Source organism: Rosa rugosa, chromosome 4, assembly GCF_958449725.1.
Source record: "Rosa rugosa chromosome 4, drRosRugo1.1, whole genome shotgun sequence".
Classification (NCBI taxonomy): domain Eukaryota; kingdom Viridiplantae; phylum Streptophyta; class Magnoliopsida; order Rosales; family Rosaceae; genus Rosa; species Rosa rugosa.
The window spans coordinates 40,631,841-40,656,518 of NC_084823.1; the positions used below are offsets into that span (position 1 = coordinate 40,631,841).

Genomic DNA, 24,678 nt, shown 5'->3' on the forward strand with positions numbered 1-24,678 from the left:
TGAAATTAGAGTTTTGATATGTCTTATGTTGTTTTGAGTTTATTAAAGTACAATAATCTGTCAATGATAGAAACTGGTGATTTTTTGGATGGTCTATTGGGAGGCAATAGACAGATTATTGCCCCGCAATAATGTCTTAACTGTAGTTCATTTATTACAGGTCATTTCAACAAAATGCTGCTAGATTCATTGATGACTGCTTTATTCATTGACGAACTGTTATCAGGCCGGGTTTGAGTACAGTTATCTGAACTCTCTGAACTCCGGTCATCTTCTTCTGAGTCACTCATCAAGGTGAATTTCGGCCTACCCATTCTACACCAAAACAAAACCAAAATGAACATTCTAAAATAGTTAAGTGAAGGGTTCTGACTTCGTATGAAGACATTATTTGGGGGCAGTAATGTGTCTACTGCCCCCCACTAAACCATTAAAACTTGCACCAGTTTCAAGGATTCACAGTGTATTGCACTTTATCACAAACAAAACCAAAATGATCATTTTATAATCAACAAGAGATGATTACTGTCTCCTAAGAAAGACATTATTGGGTGGCACTAATGTGTCTACTGCCCCCAATATACCATCAAACATTACACTGCTTCCTATGTTTCACAGATTATAGAAGTTATTCACACTCAAAACAACAGATAATGTCTAAAAACCCACATTATGAGGGTCAATATTCTGTCTACTGCCCCCCACTAGACTGACACAAACCACACAATTTTTTTCATTTATCGACTACTGCAATTTAACACTACATTTACTTGGCCCCCATTACAAAGTCTACTGGGGGGCACTAATGTTACAACTTTTATGGTTATGACTGCACAATAGCATATAGCAGTTTTCAGTCCGTCGTCGATTCCTTCAGAAGGTCAAACCCGGCCTCGCCGAGCTTCTCAGCGACGAGGACCGTCGGCTTGGTGTCAAGCCTGGCAGCGGAGAGCACGACGACGAGTTTCGACGCGGCGATGGCTAGAGCCGGCGTCGTGGGCGACCTGCTGGAGGGATGGAGAGAGGGAGAGAGAGATCCGACGTCGTCTGGAGAGAGAGAGAAATCGGTGAGGGGGGAGAGGGCAAAAAAGTCCCAAAAATAAATGAAAAGAAGAAAAAAAGAATTAATTGGGTAAAGGGGAAATAATCTCTTAGAGTGTTTTGGGTGAATGGGGTTAAAAAATAGTTAGTGGAGCAAGTGGGCAAATTTTAAGCTAAAATTGGGTAAATGAGCATTTTCTCTTTATTTTTTTATTTTTCTCTCTTTGTCCTTATTTGTCTTTTCATATAACTTGACAAAATCTATTAATAATTGAAAAAAGTTGGAGGTCCAAATATGAAATTTAGAGGTCTAATTAAAATCCACCTTTTGAAAATACAAAGTATTTTATTTTTTATAACGAACTTGTGATGTCACTAGGAATCTAGTATTGCTGCCAAATTTTGACCCGATGCCCCTCTCTCCCCTCGGCCCCGCAATCGCAACAAACACAATACCTCTCCGTCCGTTGACACTTCTCTCACCTTTTTCCGTTCAAACGCCCAAACCCTCCGGCCCAGAAAACCCAAATCCCCGATCTTTCTTCCCCTACAAAAATGGACCATCACCACCTCCAACAGCTTCACCAACAGCAGCTCCTCCAAGCCCGACACCACCAACAACAACAACACTTCCAACCCCCACAACAACCACACTACCATTACAATACCAATACCCACCAATCTTACTACCCTCCTCAATATCAATACCCACAACAACAACAACAACAACAACTACAACAAAATGGTTATCACCCATCAAACTATACCAATCTCTATCCCCAGCAGGCTTATCCCCAGTCGGCAGTGCTTCGACCACCTGAGCTTCCGGTCCCGCCAGCGGTGGCTGTGATGTCTCGTTTGGTGCAATACTCAGGAGCAGTGGGGTCTCAATGGAACACTCCACCAATGGTACACTTTTTTGTTTTTGTTTATATGTTCGAATGTTGATGAAACTAATGTCATTGTCATTGTTTTGGGTGACTTGTGAGTTCAAATGCTTGTCGAATGTGTTTTGTTGGGTTAGTTGATACAATTTCGGAACCACATTTGTATGATTTTTGGGGTGTTTGGAGTTTCATAACAGATTCATGATGTTGAGTTTGGAGTTTCATAACAGATTCTCTTTGTTTTGATAGTTTCCGAGTCTACTGATTTTGCTTTGTAATGTTATCCTTAGCCATGGTTTTAAGTAAGTATATGGGAATTTAAGAAAGCACTTAATTGCTTTGTTTCGGGGTTCTTGTTTGAATTTTAGTTTAGGGGATTTATGACCTTTGGTTTTTGTGTTATATGTTAGAAAAGATTGTATTTTGACTAAAGGATCTCAGATATAACGATATTTTCCCCCGAAAAACAAAACATTCATGGATATTGGACTTTAGGAATAAGTAGCGGGGGGAGGGAATCTCCTTCTTCTGTTTTTGGTTCCTGTTTAAATAAGATACCCCTTCCTTATAAGTTTATCTGCACTTATTTTTTAAACTTTCTATCAATTCTTGACGAGTGAAGTTGAAATTATGAGGACAAGTGGAGTTTTCCTTATAAAAATTTGTAATGTGGGTGTTTCTTCTCAAAGTATATAAAACAAAACAAAATCTGTCTATATGCAATTGCTTGTTCAAACTCAACCCTATCCTGTTTCTTCCCACCACCATTCGCTTCCCAATTTCTTTTAGGATTTCTCTGGTGAAGTAATATCCTGCTTTGAGAGAATCTGTATAAACTCAAAATAGGTGCCGATGATGTGGCTGATCTTAACTATTTTCTCCCTTTTTTTTTAACTTTCTTGCTTACATATGGTAAAATCAAGCCACTAGCATTGTGACCCTTTTAGTTTAAATGACCTGCAATTTTGTATGCAGAATGACAATGTTCACTTAATTCAGACCATGATAGAAACTTCTGCACAGTGAGAATTAACATGACATATTTATTAGCAGGACTTGTTTCTAGATCTGTTTAGAGCCTTGCAACGTGTCTGTTTTCAGCATTATGTTGGTTCGGCTTCATAAGTTTTGCTTTTCTGATTCCATTGACTCAAGGTTTAAATTCAGCAACAGGTTTTGTATAACAATATGTTGAGTTTTCTTGGTTTCCATTCCTCTATGTTACAAGCTCTGCCTGATTTCTATGTTATCATTTTGGTTTCACTGTTCTCTTCTGTGAAATTATGTTGGTTTTGGGTATCTGTTTTGTTTTACCAAAAGTTACAGGAGAGTTTATGGTCTTGATTTAATCTGACTTTGTTGAAGCTGTGTCCTCTTGTTTACATTCTAAAGGGTTGAAACAATAATAGTCCACAAAATTGTATATTGGCTAATATAATCTATTTTGGAATTCTTAAAGCCAAAAAAGGCTTTTTTTACTTGGGTCAATCTACAAAATTGACATTCTAAGTTATAAGGGTTTCTTTTATTGCATACCTTGTTGCTATATCATGCTATATTTTGGCTTGTTACATTCTTGAGAACCTTTCACTATATTTTGCAGGTTGGCCAACCTCCTTATAGGGGTATCGGTGAAGTGGGTAGTGAACTATTCAGAGGACATCAAGGAAATTTTGGCTACAGCGGAGCTCACCCATCTTTCATTGGGGGATCACATGGTCGAGGTAGGGGTGGTTCTTGGCTTTTAGCAGAACATGGTGTCCCTTCAACATCTTCTCATCCTCCCCATCAGACATACCAATCTCCGGTAACGCTGACACCTCAGAAGTCGGAATCTGCATCAGCACTGAAAACGGAAGTTCCAAACTACCAAAAACCTCAAGTTGCTCAAAAAACCACGGTTACTTGGTGTGAAGTTTGTAATGCTTCATGCACTAATTTGGACGTTCTTAAACAGCACCAAAATGGAAAGCGACATCAAAGGAACCTGAGAAAAATGGAAAGGTTGAAAAATGGTATCAGAACAGTGGCCAAATTGCAGGGCCAACAGCTTTGCACTTCTAATACAAAGCTTGAAGTGCCTCATCAGACTCAGTGTGAACAAGACGATGAAGAGAAAAACACAACAAAGGATATACCATATGAACCTGTTGGCTATGAAAATTCAAGGGAAACTGGAAAACAAAATAAGAACCCCAGACAGCCTAAAATTCCACCAGGTGATGGGTCTGACAATGTGAAGCGTGGTAAGAAGCGCAAGAAAACGAAAACTTCCAAACGTAAAGTTGTAATTCCGATAGTTTGTGACTTGTGTAATGTCAAGTGTGAGAAGCAGGCTTTTTTCGATCAGCATCTTTCAGGAAAGAAGCATGTTGCCAAGTATAAACTATTTAGAGGCCATGAAGCTATGCATCGACCCGTGGGGCTTCAAGTTCTATACCCCCCTAACCCATTGGCTGAAACTATATTCCAACCCCAAGAAGGAAGATATATACCTCCCCATGTGTACCAAGATATACAGGTGGAAACAAGTTCAGATCCTCAATTTCAACAAAATCCAACCTCTGAAGGATCTGAATCCATTCTTGGATGTGGAAGCTCTAGTACCATTACAACAGCTCTAGAAACCAACATCACAACAGAACCGGAAATCAGCCAAGAAGCTACCATTGAGGTCCAACATTTGAATAGTATTTCAGAGACGGGTCAGGGGTCCAATACTTTTTCACAGGACTGATAAGGTGATTCCAGTACCCCAGTAAGTTACTGTGCCCTTTTAGTCATGGAGCTGCTGAGGACTAGACTTGTAAAAGCAACATAGGCAATTAGGCATACTGCTTTGCAGCTCTACATTCTTTTCTTTTGGATTCCATACTTCTGTATGGAACTTCATTTGTACTTTTGCCCCATTTCTCCTATATGAAATACCAACTCTAAGAACAGTATTTTTCTTTAAGCTGATTTAGAGATCACTTGCAGACACTGTAATGAGTATGGTCTATCTAATTGTATTGCAGCTGTATAATCTGGTTCAACCATTCCACAGCAGAATCGCCAGAAAAATGTTACCTGAATCCTAACATGTAAGGAAGGCGTTAAGTTCTATAAATTAAAGGGCCTAAAATATGTTGTGTATCTTTTTATAGCTTCACACGATAAACTGCAAGAGCACACTTGAGTCTAAGACTAAGAGTGTTATTATAATTTTTTTTTTTCTTTTTTCTGTTTTTCCTCTTTTGGATACAGTACGATTGATTGTACTTTGCTTTTTTTTTTTTTTTTTTTTTATAATTTTATCAGAGCTCAAAGATGGGAAGATATGAAAAGAGGGGGGCATGTTACTATGTTAATATCCGAAGATGGTAACAGTGACCGGCTTGGTTTGATACTTCGATATTAAAAGAGATGAAGAGAATCCCCTGAGTTCCAAAAGAAGAATCCCAGTTTTGAACTTTGATGGGCTCAAGACCTGACATGCAGTAAATGGAGAAGCCACAAAGTCAAAAGTCATCTGTTTCCAATCTTATGGTAAAGTTCCGAGATTTCTTCTCTCTCACTCAAACCTTCACAGTTTCACTCACCATTCCTCCACATCTTATGCATAATTAATGAAGTACAGTCTTTTCATCTGAAACCGTCATTACTCCATTCTTATCAAACAATGTAGATGGTGAAGGCAACATTACCTATCCTTCTTGATTAAAAAAAAAAAAAAACATTACTTAAGCTCTATATCCAGGTTCCAAAGCAATTTATCTTCCCAACACAATTGGAAAGGGCAAACAATTCAGGAAAGCTCATTGCTTCTACATTTCTGCTGAGACTTCTTTAGAGCTAGATAGAGAGAGAGAGTTTCAAGTTTCATCAATGGCTGCTGATCACTCCGAAAATCTCAACAAGCTCATCGAAAGTAAACACCAGAAGCATTGCTTTCTCTTTTCCTCTCTTTCTGTCCCTTTATCCCTCAACTTCTTGTAACTAGTTTATCTTTTGAATTTCCTTTGCAGATATTTCAGATGATCTCGAAAACTTCAACCTAAGCCACTTCCGTCAAAGGTTTCTTTCTCTCAATCTTTTTTTTTCAAAACTTTAAACTTTACTATGTTCTGTTTATGTATCTGCTGTTTTATATATCTCTGTATATGAGTTTGTTCAGAACCAAAAATCATGAGTCAAGATTTTGTTTCTTTGTTTATAGTTCTTCAAAAACGTCTGTCTAGAATTGTTTAAGAAAAGAATACAGTTTCATTCAACATTTTGTGTTCAGCCCAGTGAAAACGAAGTATAACAGAATGGGTATTTGCAGTTTCTTTCGCCCAAATTGCTTAATTTAACTAGGTGATGTTAATTACATAATGACACAATGGGTGTTTGTTATGGATTTTAGTAAGTTGGTCAATGAGTTAAAGGAGCTGGTTGGGCCTCAAGTAATTACCATTCGTGGGGAAATTGCTGCAGCTCAGGTATCTTTTTTTTATTATTAACTAAAATAAATTAGCCTAGGAGGTGCATATATGCGAGATTGTGCTCAACTTTTGTGATACCTGTGAAGCTGATGCATGGCTATTAAAATTAAGGTTTGTGTTCAATGAAATTTCAGAGAGAACAGGCTGAGGTTGAAGAGGCTATTAATAGAATAAAAACAAGGGTTGAATGGATGGGGAATGCGATGAAGCAGTTTAAGGATGAAGTAGCTGCATCTGAGGTAATGTGTTTAATATTCTCTTTTAGATCTCTCTCACTCTCTGTGGTTTTGCTGAACGTTTAGTTTGTGCCAAGTCCTTGATCGAGTCTTTATGCAGCTTGAGCTGTTAGTGGTTTTTGCATATGTTAAAGTCTTCGATTGAATCTTCCTGCAGATTGAGCATTTGCTGGTTTTTGGAATGTACGTGAGCAATGATTTTGAGGCTGAGGTCAAAGAGGCTGTTAGTGGACTCAAAACAACAGCTGAACAACTTAGGGGGGATGGTTTTGGCAAGGATCTGATAACGAAGTTTTCTGCGTTACAAGCTGCAGATCAGGTAATGTGTTTTGTATTCTCATTTACATTGCTCTTTGTATCTCTTCCTCTCTTTTTTTGGGGGGATTTTGCTGAAAATTAAGTTTACATTGTTAATAAGCCTTCGATTGAGGTGATCATGCAGCTTGAGGTTTTGAAATGTTATTGTGACACGATTGTGTTCTGCTTTTTTAATACTTGTGAAGTTGGTACATGGGTTAATAGTGGTGTTCAATGAAATTTCAGAGAAATCAGGATGAGCTTAAAGAGGTTGTTAAAAAAGTAGGAACAAGGAAGGAATGGGTGGAGAATACTTTGAAGCAGATTGAGGAACTAGAAACAAGGGCTGAATGGGTGCAGAATGCGTGCATCTGAGGTAATGTGTTTTGCATTCTCCCCCCTTTGCTGAACGTTTAGTTTACATTGCCAAGTCCTTGATTAAGTCTTCATGCAGCTTGAGCTGTTAGTGGTTTGTGAATGTAATAGAGACACGATTGTGGTTGACTTTTGTGATATACTTGTGAGCTGTGACACTGATGCATGGGTTTTAAACTAAGGTTGATGTTCAATGAAATTTTTGAGAGAGGGAAAAATAGTTGATTCAGATTCAAATAGAACATTGTATTTCGGGCAAGATAAGTGCTTGAGTTTTAAATTATGGTTGATGTTTAATGAAATTTCTGAGAGGGAAAAATAATCGAGATTCAGATTCAAATAGAACACTGTATTTGGGGCCAGATAAGTTGTGCATTGCATTTGTCATTGCCAAAATTTAAGATGCTGTCTCCTTGTTAAACTTCTATGTCTTATGCAACAGTTAGTGAATTATTATCACATTAACATGTTTTCATTCATTCACAACTTTTAATCAGTTCGATCAACTTACTCTCTGCAGATTGCCAGAGATATAACCGAGTCTGAGGGAAAATGTCCTGTTATGTGAAACAGACATTTCGGCCTGCTTCCGTATTTCTCCATCCCAATTCACACCACCCCCACCCCCCACCTTTGTCCCTTTTTATTTTTCAAGTTTGTAAGACGTAAAGGGATTAGTTCCCGAACTGCATTGTTATTTACTTAAGTTAGGATTTGTGGCTAAGTTTTTGAACATGTGAACTTGTGCTACATTAGGGGTGATATGCTAGAGGAAAATTTCTATTTCATTAGAAGAACCAAGTGGAATCCCAAAGTAACTTTTATAACCAGAGGTGAGGAAGAACTTCGCCAATGGTTACTGTAAGGCATAATAAACAGTGACTCCTCTTGGATGAAGTTCTTCCTCATAAATGGATGCACCAACGTCAAGCTCCATGGTTCGTGACGCTCCACATGCACTACACTCCTAGAAACATGGTCGTATACTCGAGAGCGATAATGTTGGATCATTTGTTTATAAAATGATAGAGTCACACATAGGGTAACTATAATGCGTTTACCAAGTACCACGGTAAGGATTGAAAATTTGAAAGGTAACTATTTAGTTTGCTTTTCTTTTCGGGCTTTTAAGCCATTATGTTCACCAAAATAAAAGAATTTGAAAGATATTATTATGGTATGCTATCATGACTGATACAATTCCAAGTGGGCCATCGCCCGATCCGCTTTTCCAAAATGGAGCCGTACCCGTCACCGGCAGTTTAGAAAAACGCTTCTTTTTTTTTAACAGAGAAAACGCTTCTTTGTAATTAACGTTTTTGTGGGTTTAGGACTCTAGTCTACTAGATTGATTTTTTTTTTTTTTTTTTTTTTGGAAGATAAAGAAACAGGTAGATACTTTGGAAAAGGGAAGGAAGAAAAAAAAAATATCTTGAAAGCTGAATAGTGAAGACCTGCGGCGTTGCCTCCTCAATCCCCTTCAATTCCATATTTGCTTTCCGACACAGAAACCTCCAAGTTTCCATCCATGGCTGACCACTCCGACGATTTAGACCAACTCCTTGACAGTAAAGACACAACCTTTACTTTCTCTCTCCCTCTCTCTTTGAAATTCTTGTATGTTCACCTTTTGGAAATTTGCTTTTGCAGGTGCTTTAGATGACTTCCAGAATCTCAACCTCAGCAAACCCTCCCTTGAAAGGTTCTATCTTTTTCTTCAAAGCTTTTAAGCTTTACTGTGCAATTAAGAATTTCATTAGTTTCTGTGTTATGTGGGTGTTCAGAACAGAGATTTGGGTGTCCAAAGTTTACTTCTTTGTTCCAAATGGTTGTGTCTAGAATTGTTTATGAAAGTAGAACCAAGAGCATTGTTTTGTTTTCAATTCAGTAGAGAAATTACATAATGGGTGTTTGCAGTTTGTTTTGCTCAATGGCATTGCCAATTTGATGGGGTTATGTTTTTCGATAGCATCGAACCATTGAGAAATTGGTAGAATAAGGCGTGTGAAATTATGTCTTTTAAGAAATCTCATTAGACCAATGGAGTGCATAGGCTTTATGCTCCAAACTGAATATTTTACTTTCTTTTGCTGATTGTAGAAGTAAAGAAGCTGTAGAGACCAAGCGAGAACTTCCTTCCTTGCCCGCTGGGGTTCAGGGACTTGGTATGGGACTACCTGACCTCAAAGCTAAGAAAAAGGGGAAACAAAAGGTTGCAGGGGGATCCCATGTTACTGAGGCACTTGATAAGCTCAGAGAGCAGACAAGAGAGGCTGTTCGGGGACTGGAAACCATGAGTGCACAACCTGGGGGAGATGATTTTACTAAGGATCCGATGATGGAGGATTGGGTCAAGCAGTTTGAGGAACTTGCTGGCGGTCAGGTACTTCGCTTTCTCTTCTCGTATGAATGTCAAGTTTATGGGCTTTGCTGAATGTCAAGTTTGCATTGCTTATTGTTTGGTTGAGTCTTTATGAAGCTTGAGCTGTTAGTGGTTTGCAATTGTAATTGAGACAGTTATGGTTGAGTTTTGTGATACTTGAAGCTGCTACATGATTTTTTAAATTAAAATTGGTGTTTGATAAAATCTCAGCCACTGAACTTATCCTCCCACTGAACTTATCCTCCTTTTCTTACTTGAAAATTCGTTAACTAATTAATTTTATAAACGTTTTAAAAACAGTCCATCTTAATTGCAATAAGTGTGTGATTCTGCTCTCCCTCTTATGATTTGGAGTATCGCATGGGTTGTACTTGGTTTAGCACTATAATTTACACTGTTCAACCTTGATCTAGCTTGGTTTATGGATGTGTATTGGATCCATATTCTCATAGAATCATGGATAGACCCAATTAACTTTGGCTGTGCTCGAGTTATATTTAATAATGAGACAGTGACAAAATCTACCAACCATTGGGTAGTTCTCTGCATCCAAGAGTGCATAAAGTAGTGTAGGCTCTGGTTCTGCAATATTCTTTCAAATATGTGGCTATGAGCTAAAGATTGTATCTGCCAATTGAACAACTGATACTTTCCTTAAACACATTGGAGGTGATGACTTGATCAGGTCGAGTTCATTTTAGAGCTTAGAGTTAATCCAGAAAGAGTAAATTGATTAAAAAAAAAAAAAATCTTCTTTGGATGCAGAACGGGTCAATGCCTATCACAGAGCACTTTTGGTCTATAGAAAAATGTCTATTGTTATATCTTTTTGAATGTCATTTAAGAATCAATTTATTTGGATATCTAACTTAAGAGTTAGTCAAACAGTGAATCTAAGAGTTATTAGAGACATTGTACTTGACAATTGTTCCAAATTGGAACGCAGTTTTTAGGGAGACATTAATTGTAATTTATGTTCTATTTAGGTGTCTTAGCGGGTAGTTTTTAGTATGTTTGTTTCCATTACTTTCACACACAAATCTCTATCTAGGTTTAAGAAAAAAGGTTTTTGTCATTTATACTCCTTTCCACTGGGAATTCTAGAAGCGAGTCCCAATCAAATGGGATAGACAAATAGGTTTCTGAAGTTCATGTGCCTTATGCTTTTGATTCTTCTTTTGCTAGTTTTTTTCTTCAGCCTAGGGCCTGCATATATGTACAGAAGCAGTATTCCGCCTTAAGAAACTTATTGGATGAGTATTTTGTTGTTTCATTTCTTTTTCTTTTTGTTAATCCTTTTCATGTATGTTGTTTTGGCTTTCAAAGTCTTGAGATTTTGAACCCAAGTGGGTTTATATCTATATTAATCAAACTGTCAGAGTAATGAACTCTTTTTTGTGTGCATTGCGACTGTGTCCTGTAGTTGGTGCTAGTGCTAGGATGTTGATCTTAACGGCATCTTTAGTTACTAATGTTTTGATTATTTGCTAAATATGCATTATCTTTTTAATATTTCCCCCTTAGACTTTTTCAAACGGGTGAAACCTCTATGTGTTCAATTTCTAATATATTTTTATTGTAAAATTTCCCCTTTTTACATAGGACATGGGATCTATGGTTGAGACCATGATGCAACAGCTTTTGTCCAAGGAGATTCTTTATGAACCAATGAAGGAAATTGGAGAAAAATATCCAAAGTGGTTGAAAGATAATGAAGCAACTTTGAGTAAAGAAGAATATGATCGTTGTTTCCACCAGTGTGAACTCATTAAAGAACTTAATGAAGTCTATGAAAATGATTCTGGCAACTACAACAAAATCTTTGAGATCATGCAGAAAATGCAAGAATGTGGCCAACCACCTAATGCTATTGTGCAGGAGCTTGCTCCTGATTTTGATCTAGCTAGTCTTGGACAAATGTAAGTCTTCTACTGTTGATAAGCAATAACTAGTGGTTTACATCCAAGTTTGAGAGTTCACATATATTTTAAATTTGTTAATAATCACATTTTTTATCTTTCATATTTTTCTTAAGAATAAACACTTTTTTAGATATTCCTTTGGATTTTGAAAGGACAACTATTGATGAGATAACATTAGGGGATTGGTGTTTGAAAAAATTGATTAACGATTCAAGCTAATGAATCAGTTGCTCTTCACCTTGTTCTGTTAAATGGCATTATTTTGTTAGAGAGTTCTAGAGTCTATTCTACTTGGTGGAGAAATAAAGGTTGAGCCTTCCCTAAAGGTGGGAGAACTTGAATCTGTACTACTAAAGGAGAGGGGAAAAAAAACTGAGATGCAAATTAAGTAGAGGATTCTGGTTGGAGCAAGAGAAGTTATGCATGTGTACTTATCATTGCCAAAATCTAAAATGCTTTCTTCTTGGCATACTTTTTATGGCTTATGCAACAATCAGTGATTTACTGTCACAGTATAAGATGCTTTCCTACAATTAGTGAATTACTGTCAGAGGCTAACATGCTTTCCTATAGCTCTATCAATCTGCATAATTCATTTACAACTTTCTATCAACTTACCGACCAACACTGGTCATTGCTCTCCTTTGCAGATCTCCAGAGATGCTAGAGTCGCAGGGAAATTGTTGTATAATGTGAGCAAATGTCTACACTCCGGGCAATTTACATCTCCCCTTAGTTGTTTCCTTTATTCCTTGGGGCCACACGGATATCTTTTTTTTTTCCCCTCTCTTTTTTCTTTTTCATTTTCTTTCAATATTTGTGAAAAATAAAGTGATTAGGCTCTTAGTACAGTGTTATTATCTCGATTTATAATATTTAGTTGCTCAATTTCAGATCAAGGTTTAGGACATGTGAGCTTGTATAAAATTTGGGGTGATATGAGAAGTTTTCCGAAATTTTTTAGAGGTTACTGAAGTAGATTATCCGCTCTATTTATCCATTGATTTATTGAGGTAGATTTTCCCGAAGTTATGTTTATGGCTGCGGTTAAGTGGTTAGCTGCAAGGCACAACATAAACAACTTCTCTAAAGTCCCCATTCGCTATAATGGACATGGTAACTGAAATACGGTCTAATCTTAATTATGCGTGCCAAAGAAATGAAAACAAACGTGAATTTGAATTTATTTTTACACGGGTTTTTTTTTTGTTAGAGGAAACAATATTGGATGCAGAACACACGGTTTAGTGATTATACTCGAGAATTTCATCAGGCAGCTACTTCATTGCTGTATATTCTCGCACAGAATTCATTATCCTTCTATGAGCATTGTATATCCAAGTAAAAAGAAGTGAGCTATCTTTATATGCATTACATGTAGTGTATGAAACATGAGCCAAATGGGGCATCGGGATTATTTGAAGCGAGGAAATACAAATCTATGTAAACTCTGTTCAGAATTGAATAAAAGAATGCTCGAATGGAGAATGAGAATGAATCAAAGAATGGATGTTGGAAGAATTTATAATGGGATATGTACGGCCAAGTTAAGCATCAGAAGGGGCTATCCAGTGTCTTCCATTGACAAAGCTCTTCCTCAGAAATGGGTGTGCCAAGTCGAAATCAAGCTCCGGTGCATATGACAGTCCGCGCAAGGCTTCTGCTCCGGGACCCCAGCACTTGTACACTCCTAGAAAATCAGTCCTGCACCGGAACAATTACACATATCTCATCATTAGAAAGCGACAACACCAATAATAAATTTGTTCACAAAATGATGCGTCCGAGCTAGCAAGTTAGTTATTTCCGAGTTAGGGTAGCACTCACTTTGTACTGGTTGTGTTCCAGTCATCCCAGGCACCATGTGCGACCACATCATCAAAGTATGTGTAAGAGTATACAATCCTGGCGTACTTGCCCATGGCCCGACCCACATAGAGTGGACCCGAACCCGTTACCCGGCAGTTGAGAAAAGCGAAGCCCGATTTATCGTCCGGTGATTTTCTGAACTGAGCTGCAATGGAGCCGAACTTGGTAGCTATTGAGTGCAGCTCACAGTCCTGTGCCAACAGTAAAACAGTCAAAAAGTCAAACAAACTCATTGCAGCCCAAAAGTCACCGTAAAACAGTAAAAATTGTTGAAAAAAAAGGCCGAGATTGGCAAACATTATTTGGATTTGTGCTTAGAAATGATTTTGCTTACCGCTTTTTCTTTGTTACATAAAAGTGTATCAAACACGATTCAAACGTTTGATGCTGGATGCGAAAGTAAATACTTTTGACCACTGAAAATACAGGTCTAACTTCGCTTCAATAATGGTTATCATTTCATTTAAATCGTGGTTAGACATGTTAATTACTACTTGCTTATGGTTTCTAAGAGCTAGCCTCACATTACACAACCTAACTTTTTCAGGTTTGGTGATGAAACTCGTTGCCTCCAACACATAAAACTGGTGAAGGTGATAAAAAGCTTCCTTCCTTTTCAAAAGGTGATGGATCACTGTCTGCAGCGTCCTTTTCTTTATTTTGCCAGATTGATTCCAATAATGCGCATATCAAGCTACGTACGAACATTTCAAGGTCACGGGTTTCCATATTTTTCCGCACATCACTCTCATCAGCACTCGAATGTTTGCATGCACATATTTCAAGACAATCAAGCACTAGATCTTGATTGGAGGGGAAGACATTAAGACGAAGACAAATTATTTAGCAAGCAAATTAGCAAAGTACGTACTTATCGTTCTAAAATACTAATTAGCTAGCTAGGTGCTTACTTTGTACATGGAGCGGCCATTTCCAAAGATAAAGTCTATGGAACCCTCGATGTAACACTCCTTGAAGTAATGACGTCCGACATCGTCGCAGAGCGTGTCTTGGGCGCCATAGAACCCACATCCGGAGAAGTATGCCTTGTCCCCCGATATCCGAAACGCCACGGCCTGCCATCCTTGCATCCCCGGCATTGGAGCCGGTGCCGTATTCTGTAACAAAATCCACACATTTACATAACACGTTAACAGTTATGTACTAATCACATAATACTAGGTGCATAGAAATTTGATCGTTGTTATATTGTGGATCTACACGTCACACACGCAAGAAAATATTTGAGGCTACCTTGAAGCTAATGTTTCTGGCTGAGAAATAGTTGGCCAAGACCGTGACAGAAGCAGTTCTGTAAGTCCGCAGCTGCTGCCCGTTAGGTCCTCGGTCACTGGCTCGGTCGTGCCATTCGATCACCGTCGCATCTTTCCCAGCGCCTTGAAACGTTATGTATGGCTTCGTCGCCGGCACCAGCACTTTCTCTCTGCACACCCCACAAAACTCTATGTAAACCTCCAACACTAAACAAATACATCTTTTGCTAGCTTAACACAGTGTATACATAATCTCATTTACATGTAACATCCGGGCTTGATGTGGATGACGACATTGACCGTATTGTTGACCGGAACTGCATTGACGGCTGACTGGACGGACTTGAAGTCGCCGGAACCTCTTAGGTCCACGGTAATGAGGCGGTGGCCGACCGGCCCGACCCACTTCCGCTGGTTGCTGGTACGGTTGGATGAGCTGCTACTAATATTACCATTTCCGGTGGCTGGAGATGAACTGAGAATATCAAAGCTGCTTCTTCGACCTTGAACTGGTTCTGCATGAAACAACAGCAAAGTGAGTATGAAACAAACTAAGTAGAAGTAGAAATAAAAGAATGGAGATGATAGAAAAGAAGCCATTGAATCAAATCGAGTTAGAATAGCATTAAATGGATTGGTGATCGAGAAAGATTAGAGAAAGAGAAGAAATTAATGTCTGAGGGTGCTCGATCTCGTAGGTTAGATTCGACTACTGGACCAAGTACGCTATATGCCTATATATATGTGGAAGACAAACAGACTAACACATTTATAATCCGTGTTTCTATTGGTACTTTTTGTATTTTAGGGGGAAACAATTTTCTTCGATTCCAACGGTCATTTTTTTTTAGACTTCCTTCCTTCGTTGCCTTATAGTAGGGATAAGGAGGTAGCTTACATGGCTTGGCTTTTGGGTTCTCAATTATTGTCATTATTTTTTTGGCTAGCTTTGCTGTAATGCACCAGTCAGTCAGATACCTAACTAGCTCTTTCAATGTGTCTGTCTAAACTTGGAATCTAGCTCACTGGCATGGGATGGTCATTAGTACTGTGCATCCGTGATTTTAGTAATTGCTTGATTACACTAAACCACCAATAGAATAAATGCAGAGACTGATTTGGGAAAGTGGGAGTCGATTATGGCAAGTTGGAGGTTGATTAGGTTATCTTGAGGTATGGGTTACTATTACTGCTGCTTAGTTTTCTGTAGGTAACAGTAGCATGCATCCATATATAAATCATTAAGTATTGGTATTCCTTGCTCTCTGGTTTTGGATGCCATCATATTTGCCTTTAAAATAGTTTTTTTTTTTTTTTTGGGGGGGGGGGGGGGGGGGGGGGAGTTGTGGCTAATTAGATTAATTTATCAGAAAAAACAAATGTAGCAGATTAACTGATCATGACCTAGCTCGTTTCCATGATGATAGAAAACCATCTTGTCCCAACAGCTTTGATTAAACTACATACTTTCCCTGCACATATAGATTAAAGCGTGCAAGTTATTCATATATCTCAATATATCATATACATTTCCAGCAATGTGATGGTCCGCTTTAGAATCTGCGTTTTTATCTCAATATAAATGTAATCCGGCCTCATTGTGACTAAATATGTTTCCTACGTATTAAACTTTTCTCGAAGCAATACATCTAACATTTCTGCTGATCTTTAAAGTCGTATTCTTATCGGTAACACCAGTAGATTGTGTCGGGCAAAAAACAAATACTCAGAGAGATTTCATAAGAAAACTAGCAAATGTCTTAAGAGTACGTTGAGTACAGTACTATAGTGCAACACAACGATGTATGGGATTTGGGTTCAAAAATTCTACAAGAACTCATATGGTCCCCAACAAGAGGGAATTCCGTTATGGTTAACATTTAACTTCATGGTTCAGATCGAGCTGCTGGTAGTCCAGACTAAGACAACAGAAAAATGGAGTTATTATAGTAACATGCACAGTCCTATCTTTTTCCAAGCAAACATCTCATTCTTCTTCTGGTTGTTGGTCTGCTTCGCTCGATCAAATTAAATTCAAACGGTTATATATATAAGTTTGCCCTACAATATCCGAATTAATCAAATTAGGGCATGTGGGTACCGTATATGTGGTGGTGGTGTGCATGAGGATGACAAAGGTTATGGTCCAGGCATGGTTAAATACCATTTTGTATTCTAGCTCACTAGCTTCCATGTTCCATGGACATTTTCGATCAGTCCCCACTTATTTTCCGAACGTTGGGACCTGAACCAGGCCAACACAGAAACTGATCGACAAAAACCCAATTTGGATACAGAGCTAGATTGTACCCAGATCTATACATGGATTGGCTTTTATCACTGAATTGTCTATCATCATCATATATGCAAAAGGGCAAAACACACACGAATTATAATAGAGACTTGAGTCATACTGCATCGAAGATGATCCTGCTTGATTCCTGGTTAATCCGATGCTATTGACTCTCATTAGGGCAGGCCAACTTAATCAATGCATGTACTGGAACTATGATTGAGTGTGGCTTCACCTATGATATTGTTTGCTAAGTTAACTGGTTACATTTGTTTGGTGGGGTGGTAAGGCTTTGGTCTCATATAGAGGTCAGGAGTTCGAGCCCCATCAAGGGTGGGAATGGGGTGGGGTTTAAAAAAAAAAAAAAACTGGTTACATTTGTTTTTTTTTTTTTTTTTGAGTAAAATGATGTCAGCCCTTTATTGAAAATGAAATATTACAACGAGACGATGCAAAAATGCATCAACCATGAAAGAAAACAACACAAAAAGAAAAGATGCAAAAATTGCATCTGAAATACAAGGAAAAAAGGAAAAACGCAAGAGTAGCAACGTCGAAACGCCAGCTAATTTTACACTACGGATTGCAGCCGTGTAGTGAATTGAGTAGTCGGTGGTTTGACTACCCATCGAACTCCAACACACAAATGGACAAAAATCAACTGGGCGTTGGAATGAAGGCACTCTCCCACCTAAAGATCGAAGCCGGCCAAGGGTGTCAGAACATGGCCATGTTGGCAGGCGATCTTTCACGAACAAATACCATAGAATTGGGTCCTGGATCCAATACCAATAAAGCACAGGAGCCCCAATCCATTCTTGCAAACAAACAGCCCACAAAAAAACATGGGTCTCAGTCCAAGTCCAACGTCCACCCGGATCCCAGATCCGAATCCATTTGCAACAACCACCCGGATCCCAGATCTGGATCCGAAACTGTGGAAGCCCAAATCCGCTTGTCCACCTATGGCTGCTTCGGCCCATGTCCAAAACTCTTGAGCCTAGAACCCACTAGGTCTTCGCCCCATACCCAAAGCATCTGGCCAATCGACCTTACCGCCGACGACACACCCGGTATCCGTCGCCGCCATGCCTCCAATCAAAGGGCCGTCGTCTACCTCACCACGCAGATCTCGAAGATCGCCGACTGCCCAAACAAGGTCGCCTACACCAGACCACAGCCTGCTCATCGCACCGTCAGCGCCAGAAAGGTACAACCTGCTAAGACCACCGTGAGAGAGAGGGAACATATTCAACCCACTACCCGGATCCCACTCCTGCCGACAACCACCGCCGCCTTCCTTCGTCAATCCAAAATTCCTTTGGCTCGCCGGCATGACCACACCAACGCCAAAACTCTCCTCAAACAACACTCTACCATCGAAAACAGCAAGAGTCAACACACAGAGGCCAAAGCCTAGAAGTATCTCCATGAATGGAGCAGATTTAGGATGCGACGGCCACGAGACGCGCCGCTCCACAAACCCTAGCAGAGCGCTAGGGGCGAATTAGTTCCTAGGTTACATTTGTTTCTTTGATTCTACTATTCCAAAACACATAGAATAACAATTTGTTATTTACGAAGCGTAAGATAAATTGGTTTCGTAAATGGGAAAACATGATGTATTTCCCAACTTTTCTCAAAATTGAAAAGAAAAAAATAGAAAATAAAAAAAAACTACAATGGGACTAAAAAGTCTTTATTTTCATGATATACTTTTATGTCATATGTGGCATTTATGTCATAATTTCCCAACCCAATCCTGAGTAATGAGATCTGGCAAACTCTAGGGTACCCTAATCCCAACCATTTCTCTACCCTCCCTCATCACTTAAGGCTAACCGAAAGAGTTAAGATATTTTACAATATTAAAGTCATGATAATTTCAAGTAGATGAAAATAATTTTGAGATGTTTTGATTAGTGGGTCAAACATGTTACGTGACACAACTGTCTCACTCATTATCTATCTACCCTAAATTTTTAAGCTTGTTTGCTTGGCAGAAATGAAATCACTTTCTTTGCTTTCCGATGGCCATGAAAAAGTTCTCATCATTTTTTTTCATTTCAATATTTCATAAAACATTAAAATAAAATAAATCTTCGGGGTACGAAAAATTCACTTTCTTCTTGTGCTTATGAAACATAAGAAAATTCATTTATAAAATAGGGTTTTTGTCCATTTACCCCATTTCTAGGGATTTTTTTCCCACTAACCCCATTGAGTTTTTTTAATTCTCTCTTACCCAATACACTCTAAGGGAGTCTTCCCTAATACCCCATTAAGATTTTTTTTTTGTTTTTAATTTTTTTTTAATACCATTTTACCCTTCACCCCTTATTTACTTAGAGAGAAAGAGAGAGAGAGAGAGAATAGAAGAGAGAGAAACTATAGGAAACTTCGCCGGAGCCCGTCACCGGCCGCCGGAATCCGGCCAACTTTCGCCGGATTCCGGTCACCGGTCGCCGGATTCCGGCCAACTTTCGCCGGAACCCGGTCACCGGCTACCGCCCACCGGAAATTGCTGAAAATCTCACCGGAAAGTTTTTTTGCCCCCAATAGACATCTATTGCCCCCTAATAGAGGGGCAATAGACGTCTATTGCCCCCCAATAGATGATTATCAGCCATGTATTACCCCCCAATAGAGGGACAATAGACCTCTATTGCCCCCCAATAGACGACTATCAGCCATGTATTGCCCCCCAATAGATGTCTATTGCCCTCCAATAGGACTTTCAATCGCCAGAATGAGAATTAATCTCCCTAAATTTAGACAAATAAAACTTTGATTATAGAAAAAAAAAAAAATTACATCAATTCAAAACGTCTATTGCCCTCCAATAGATGTCTATTGCCCCCCAATAGACATTCAAAACTTTTTTTCGTTCACTGTCCCGTTACTTAAAAAAAAAAAAAAAAACTGGTTGGGCACCCATAAATGATCTGGGCACCCATGTCATCTTCTCCCATCTTTTCGACTGCAGACCCGGGATCGGAAGTAGTGTTCCGGCGACGCAAAGATCGTGGATGATGTCGCTGACGTCCTCAGTGGATGATGGCCGTCTGCTTCGCCGTGACGGGATCGGCCTGGTCCAAATCAGTTCTCTCTTCGTTCTCTGTGACCTAAATTTCAATACTGAGAGGTCAATTTCGAACAACAGTGAGTAATTGATTAACAGAGCTTGGATTATTTCACTTACTTTGAATTGAGCTTGCTTCATGTCTCTGGAGAGATCGACGATTTTTTTGTGGAGATCGGGGAGGTCCTCGAGGAGGGCGAGCCAGCCGGAGACGGTGACTGTGTTTTCGTTGAGGGATTTGCAGAGGGAGAGACAGTGGATGAGGACGAAGATTTTGCCTTTGGAGTAAGACGACATAGGGCGGCGCTGAGGTCGGAGGCGATGCCCCTGAGGGCGGTGAGGACGGAAGGTGACACCACATGAAACCGGAAACGAAGCCGGTATATTCCTCCGGCGACGACGCAGCTGGAGGAGAGAGGGAGATGGCATGGGTCGAACGTTGGAGCTGGAGGGGAGAGAGAGAGAGGGTCGAGTCGAGGCCGGAGCTGGAGGAGAGAGAGGGCTGGGTCGATCGCCGGAGCTAGAGGAGAGAAAGCCGGAGGTCAGTTGGGAGAGATGGGGGAGAGAGGAGAGAGAGAGAGAGAGTCAGAGAGATTGATATTGAGTGGTGAAACTGTAATTTGTTAATTGTGCTTAGGGCAAAATAGTCATTTATTGTTAAATTGTGTTGGTGGGAAGAAAAAACTGTTGCCGGGGTAAGTGAGATAATTTTTTGTTATTTTGGTGCTTTTGATCAAGGACCCTATAAAATACTCAAATCTCCAAACCAAATGAAGTCTTATCGAATCCTATTTGGTTCTGTCAAAACAAATGGTCTTATTCCTCTCCGAGCCCAAAACTGATCTCTGGGCCTCTACATCATATGCAAACAAAGAAACTTTCAGGCCCAAATATCCTTTCCGCACTCGTTCCCATCTCTAAGCGGCCGGCCCTAAATTTTTCCCCTTACCTTTCAATTTGTTCCCCCTCTCTTTCCTCAGCGACCCTTACATAAACCCTAGATCGGCACCCACACTCACTCTCACTCTCCACCGCCTCTCTCTTCTCTCTCAGAAACCTCGCGCTTCACCGATCGGTAAGAACCACTCATCTTTAAATTCAACTTCTTTATCACTCGCTTCTTGATCTATGCTCTCTACTGTTTCTCTGTTCGGGTTTAATTGAAGTTTCATATTTTGAATCTGTTATCGATTCGGTGAATGGATTTGTTTTAGCTGAAAGCATTGAGTTCCTTCACTGCGAAAAATTTAGGTGCTTGTTATCGTATCTGTTATCGATTAGTCTTTGTATCTTAAGCTGAGGATGAATTGATTCTGAGTAATTGGTTTAACAAGAAAGTTTTTCTCTGATCTGATCTGCGTTGATAAGCCGAAGAGCATTGAACGGGGTTCAAGATTAGTTTTTTATTTTATTTTTATGTTTTTTAAGATTTTTCTTTTACACAGTTTTAGAACCCATTTCAAGCATTGTGATTTTTTATTTTTTTGATAATTTGTGTTCTCTTTGCGTTTCTGTTGTTTTTATTTGGGGACAAGAACTTGAGTTGCTTTGTTTGCCAAAATCGACGAAGAGTCGATTAGCGTTGTTCTGTGTGATATATGACTTTATGTTGCCTCTAATGATGATTCAAAAAATACTTTCGTTCTTCCGAGATGCGCTATGCTCAATGTGGAAACATTTTGGAGACCTGAACTGAAGAGGCTAGTTTGTGTTGCTTAAAATGTGCATGAGTAATGAGTTAGTTGTCTACTATTACATGTCCTTTTGGTTATGTGATTTAGACATTAGGTTATTTTGGAGAAAAGAAAGAATATTGAGTTATGTATTATGTCATTTTATATTGCCCCTGATGATGATTCAAAAATACTTTCGTTCTTCTGAGATGCTTTATGCTCAATGTGGAAAATTTTTGGAGACCTGAACTGAAGAGGCACTTGCATTGTACATATGCTAAATATATTTGTGGCTAGGATATATATTTTATCTGAACTATCACTGTACTTGAAACAATTTCATGTCCTTTTATATGCCCCTGATGATGATTCAAAAATACTTTCGTTCTTCCGAGATATTCTATGTGGAAAAATATTGGAGACCTGAACTGAAGAGGCTTGTATATGTGTCCTTTATGTCTAGGGTACATATTGTATCTGAAGTATCTTGCGTCTTTTTAGGTGATTTATAGTATCAAGTTATTTTGATGATGTTTAAAAAATATTTTTGTTTTTCCAAGATGGTCCATGCAGAAACTATTTGGAGAGCTGAACTATATAAAGGCTTGTTTATTTATTTAAAACTTTCATGTCCTTTTGGTTAGGTGATTGAGACTATTTTCTGTATTACTTTATTGCCCTGATGATGGATTAAAACTGTTCTAAGATGCTCCATGCGGAAAACTTTTGGAGACCTGAACTGAAGGGACTTGTTTATTCCTACTTAAAATTTATACATACTGTTACAATGATATTTGTAGGGATATAAATATTGAATTTAATACTTTTTCTTGTTTGTTTGTTTGCTTGTGACACTGTTTAGTAATTTCTTGGTAAGATTTTATGTTGCCCCTGATGATGATTGAAACATTTCTACTGAGATCTCCATGCGGAAAATTTTTGGAGACCTGAACTGAAGGGACTTGTTTATGTATATATTGGACAATATACTTATCTCTAGGGGCACGTTGTATTTCAACTATTTATGTGTCCTTTTTGGCTCTGTGATTTAGACTATTAAATCATTCTTTTATGACTCTTTGAAAAAAAAAGAAGGTCTTTATTCTATTATTCTTACAGTGTCCTTAATTAAATTATTACTTGTTATTAATCTGATTGATGTATTCCTTGCCAGGTCTGTATTCAGATTTTCGAGAAAGTGTAGAAATCTACCCATTGGTTCAGGATGAGGTATGAATTGTATAATTTGGTTTACATGTTATTAATCTGGTTGATGTATGTCCTTTTCACTGAAATACTGACATTTGTTTCTCTTTTTTGCTTTGTGATTATTTCCCCTTCTTTTCCAGTCGGCCAATGGAGGAAGAAGTAAGTTATACTTTCCTTCAGCTAATTCTACTAAATGTTGTTTTGCCACACCTTGTATCAATAAAATGTTTAATTTTCTCTGATGCTAATATGAAATCAACTTCTTAATTTACTATTTTCAATTGTATTGAGTGATGCTTCACTGTTTTCACCTTAAACAATTGTATTTTGAGGACATTGATGGTGTTTCTTGTAACCTAGTTGAGATATTTTTGCACTTCAGTTGGTTTTTTCTAGGAAAGTTGTGATTATTGATTTAGGTTATCATTGTCAACTTTATCATGGCTTCTATCCCTATAGAGCCATCTGGTTCTAATCCAAATTAACTGCTTCAGGGTTCCAAGAATGAGGAAGAGGAATTCAATACTGGACCACTTTCTGTTCTGATGATGAGTGTCAAAAATAATACTCAGGTAATATATGGTTAAATATTAGTATTCTTTTCATCACTTGGCTCGATTATATTTCTAATTCAATTTGGTTCTCATTGTGCAAGCAGGTCCTCATCAATTGTCGTAATAACAGGAAGCTTCTTGGCCGTGTGAGGGCTTTTGATAGACATTGCAACATGGTCCTTGAGAATGTTAAGGAGATGTGGACCGAGGTATTTTTCATAACTCTTATTTCTATGTTTTCTTTCTATACAGTCTGGTCATTCATTTTCGCCAATCATCTGTGTTAATCCATGTATCTATATGCAGGTCCCAAAAACTGGAAAGGGCAAGAAGAAAGCACAACCGGTTAACAAAGATAGATTCATCAGCAAAATGTTCCTCCGTGGTGATTCTGTGATTATAGTTCTTAGGAATCCCAAGTAAGATGTACTGCAGCATTTGGAATTCCAGGGATTTGTAGAAATGGTTTTTGTATGAATGGTAGATTGTATATCCCCTAAAAGTTGCACAGAAGCAACTGCACTGTCATCCAGTATATCTGGAAAAATCGCAGTACTAATCACTTATCTAGACTAATGAATGACAAGGATATGCTTGGACTTAATGCTTTACCAGTATTGTCATCTTTTAATTGTGGTATTTATTTTAACTTCAAAGGTCTCTAAGGGCAAGTTCACCCGTTGGGTCACCAGGTCACCCACTATTCACTACTTTTTAGTGTTAATTTCGTGCCCTGGGTCACGAGCACAGTGTATTTCGTGCCTTGGGTCACCCGGTACAGTGTTCTGGGTCACCATGGTGACCTGCACAGTGTATTTCGTGCCCTGGGTCACGAGCACAGTGTATTTCGTGACCCAGAGAATGAAAATATACACTAAAAAGCAGTGAATAGTAGGTGACCCGGTGACCCAACGGGTGAACTTGCTCTAAGAAAGTCATGTTTTAGCCTACAGACCCATGCAAGTAAATTGTTTGGAAGCCAGGCGAGTCATTTTTGATGGCATACAATCTATTTTCTGTTTCCTTTGCAAGAGCTTCGAGCTTAATCTGTTCTTTGACGGTGTGATTTTCAGCACAATGTTTCTTATTACACTGGAACAGAAACTTTGGAACAGAT

The 24,678-nt window shown here is 38.8% G+C and overlaps 4 protein-coding genes and 6 non-coding genes across 13 annotated transcripts; 9 read left to right on the top strand and 1 right to left on the bottom strand.

Moving 5' to 3' along the window:
* Positions 1-1,436: 1,436 nt before the first annotated feature.
* On the top strand, positions 1,437-8,037 carry LOC133743025 (uncharacterized). 4 transcript variants are annotated; one of them, XM_062170764.1, is made up of 11 exons: positions 1,437-1,950; positions 3,532-4,669; positions 4,946-5,011; positions 5,229-5,456; positions 5,668-5,838; positions 5,936-5,984; positions 6,316-6,391; positions 6,529-6,633; positions 6,788-6,949; positions 7,174-7,303; positions 7,823-8,037. In XM_062170764.1, the coding sequence occupies exons 5-10, from the start codon at positions 5,796-5,798 to the stop codon at positions 7,300-7,302; spliced, it is 564 nt and encodes a 187-aa protein (XP_062026748.1). In that variant the 5' UTR covers positions 1,437-1,950; positions 3,532-4,669; positions 4,946-5,011; positions 5,229-5,456; positions 5,668-5,795; the 3' UTR covers position 7,303; positions 7,823-8,037. The 4 variants fall into 4 exon arrangements, 2 of the variants coding, with proteins under 2 accessions (XP_062026748.1, XP_062026747.1); XR_009862862.1 differs by lacking the exons at positions 6,316-6,391; positions 7,174-7,303; positions 7,823-8,037 and having other exon boundaries at positions 6,788-6,811; XR_009862864.1 differs by lacking the exons at positions 4,946-5,011; positions 6,316-6,391; positions 7,174-7,303; positions 7,823-8,037 and having other exon boundaries at positions 6,788-6,811.
* A 660-nt stretch (positions 8,038-8,697) lies between these two features.
* LOC133743026 (peroxisome biogenesis protein 19-2-like) lies at positions 8,698-12,577 on the top strand. Its single transcript, XM_062170765.1, has 5 exons — positions 8,698-8,870; positions 8,953-9,004; positions 9,403-9,685; positions 11,288-11,604; positions 12,258-12,577. The coding sequence occupies exons 1-5, from the start codon at positions 8,831-8,833 to the stop codon at positions 12,301-12,303; spliced, it is 738 nt and encodes a 245-aa protein (XP_062026749.1). The 5' UTR covers positions 8,698-8,830; the 3' UTR covers positions 12,304-12,577.
* A 470-nt stretch (positions 12,578-13,047) lies between these two features.
* On the bottom strand, positions 13,048-15,495 carry LOC133746224 (probable pectinesterase 68). The gene is made up of 5 exons (XM_062174399.1): positions 15,013-15,495; positions 14,731-14,920; positions 14,388-14,594; positions 13,435-13,667; positions 13,048-13,311 (listed from the first exon to the last, which is right to left on the bottom strand). Exons 1-5 carry the CDS (start codon positions 15,348-15,350, stop codon positions 13,155-13,157), a joined length of 1,125 nt encoding a protein of 374 aa, XP_062030383.1. The 5' UTR covers positions 15,351-15,495; the 3' UTR covers positions 13,048-13,154.
* Positions 15,496-21,046: 5,551 nt separating this feature from the next.
* Positions 21,047-24,172, top strand: LOC133707362 (uncharacterized). Its single transcript, XM_062132918.1, has 6 exons — positions 21,047-21,200; positions 22,973-23,028; positions 23,148-23,166; positions 23,502-23,579; positions 23,666-23,770; positions 23,868-24,172. Exons 2-6 carry the CDS (start codon positions 23,024-23,026, stop codon positions 23,982-23,984), a joined length of 324 nt encoding a protein of 107 aa, XP_061988902.1. The 5' UTR covers positions 21,047-21,200; positions 22,973-23,023; the 3' UTR covers positions 23,985-24,172.
* LOC133707558 (small nucleolar RNA Z159/U59) lies at positions 21,737-21,827 on the top strand. Its single transcript, XR_009845174.1, has one exon. It is a non-coding gene; the product is annotated as a small nucleolar RNA Z159/U59 (small nucleolar RNA).
* On the top strand, positions 21,968-22,057 carry LOC133707560 (small nucleolar RNA Z159/U59). The gene has a single exon (XR_009845176.1). It is a non-coding gene; the product is annotated as a small nucleolar RNA Z159/U59 (small nucleolar RNA).
* On the top strand, positions 22,154-22,236 carry LOC133707559 (small nucleolar RNA Z159/U59). Its single transcript, XR_009845175.1, has one exon. It is a non-coding gene; the product is annotated as a small nucleolar RNA Z159/U59 (small nucleolar RNA).
* Positions 22,319-22,401, top strand: LOC133707565 (small nucleolar RNA Z159/U59). The gene has a single exon (XR_009845181.1). It is a non-coding gene; the product is annotated as a small nucleolar RNA Z159/U59 (small nucleolar RNA).
* LOC133707564 (small nucleolar RNA Z159/U59) lies at positions 22,474-22,547 on the top strand. Its single transcript, XR_009845180.1, has one exon. It is a non-coding gene; the product is annotated as a small nucleolar RNA Z159/U59 (small nucleolar RNA).
* Positions 22,686-22,760, top strand: LOC133707563 (small nucleolar RNA Z159/U59). Its single transcript, XR_009845179.1, has one exon. It is a non-coding gene; the product is annotated as a small nucleolar RNA Z159/U59 (small nucleolar RNA).
* Positions 24,173-24,678: the final 506 nt, after the last annotated feature.

Bases quoted from the DNA above. Each gene is read 5' to 3' on its own strand.
- LOC133743026 (XM_062170765.1), top strand. From the start codon at position 8,831: ATGGCTGACCACTCCGACGATTTAGACCAACTCCTTGACA. The intron at 9,005-9,402 runs GTTCTATCTTTT...TGCTGATTGTAG, and splicing joins AGCAAACCCTCCCTTGAAAG to AAGTAAAGAAGCTGTAGAGA. The intron at 11,605-12,257 runs GTAAGTCTTCTA...TCTCCTTTGCAG, and splicing joins CTAGCTAGTCTTGGACAAAT to ATCTCCAGAGATGCTAGAGT.
- LOC133743025 (XM_062170763.1), top strand. From the start codon at position 1,597: ATGGACCATCACCACCTCCAACAGCTTCACCAACAGCAGCTCCTCCAA. The intron at 1,951-3,531 runs GTACACTTTTTT...TATATTTTGCAG, and splicing joins AATGGAACACTCCACCAATG to GTTGGCCAACCTCCTTATAG.
- LOC133746224 (XM_062174399.1), bottom strand. From the start codon at position 15,350: ATGGCTTCTTTTCTATCATCTCCATTCTTTTATTTCTACTTCTACTTA. The intron at 14,595-14,730 runs GTAGCCTCAAAT...ATTTTGTTACAG, and splicing joins CCAGAAACATTAGCTTCAAG to AATACGGCACCGGCTCCAAT. The intron at 13,668-14,387 runs GTAAGCACCTAG...CTGTTGGCACAG, and splicing joins ATGGCCGCTCCATGTACAAA to GACTGTGAGCTGCACTCAAT.
- LOC133707362 (XM_062132918.1), top strand. The intron at 23,580-23,665 runs GTAATATATGGT...TTGTGCAAGCAG, and splicing joins GTGTCAAAAATAATACTCAG to GTCCTCATCAATTGTCGTAA. The intron at 23,771-23,867 runs GTATTTTTCATA...ATCTATATGCAG, and splicing joins TTAAGGAGATGTGGACCGAG to GTCCCAAAAACTGGAAAGGG.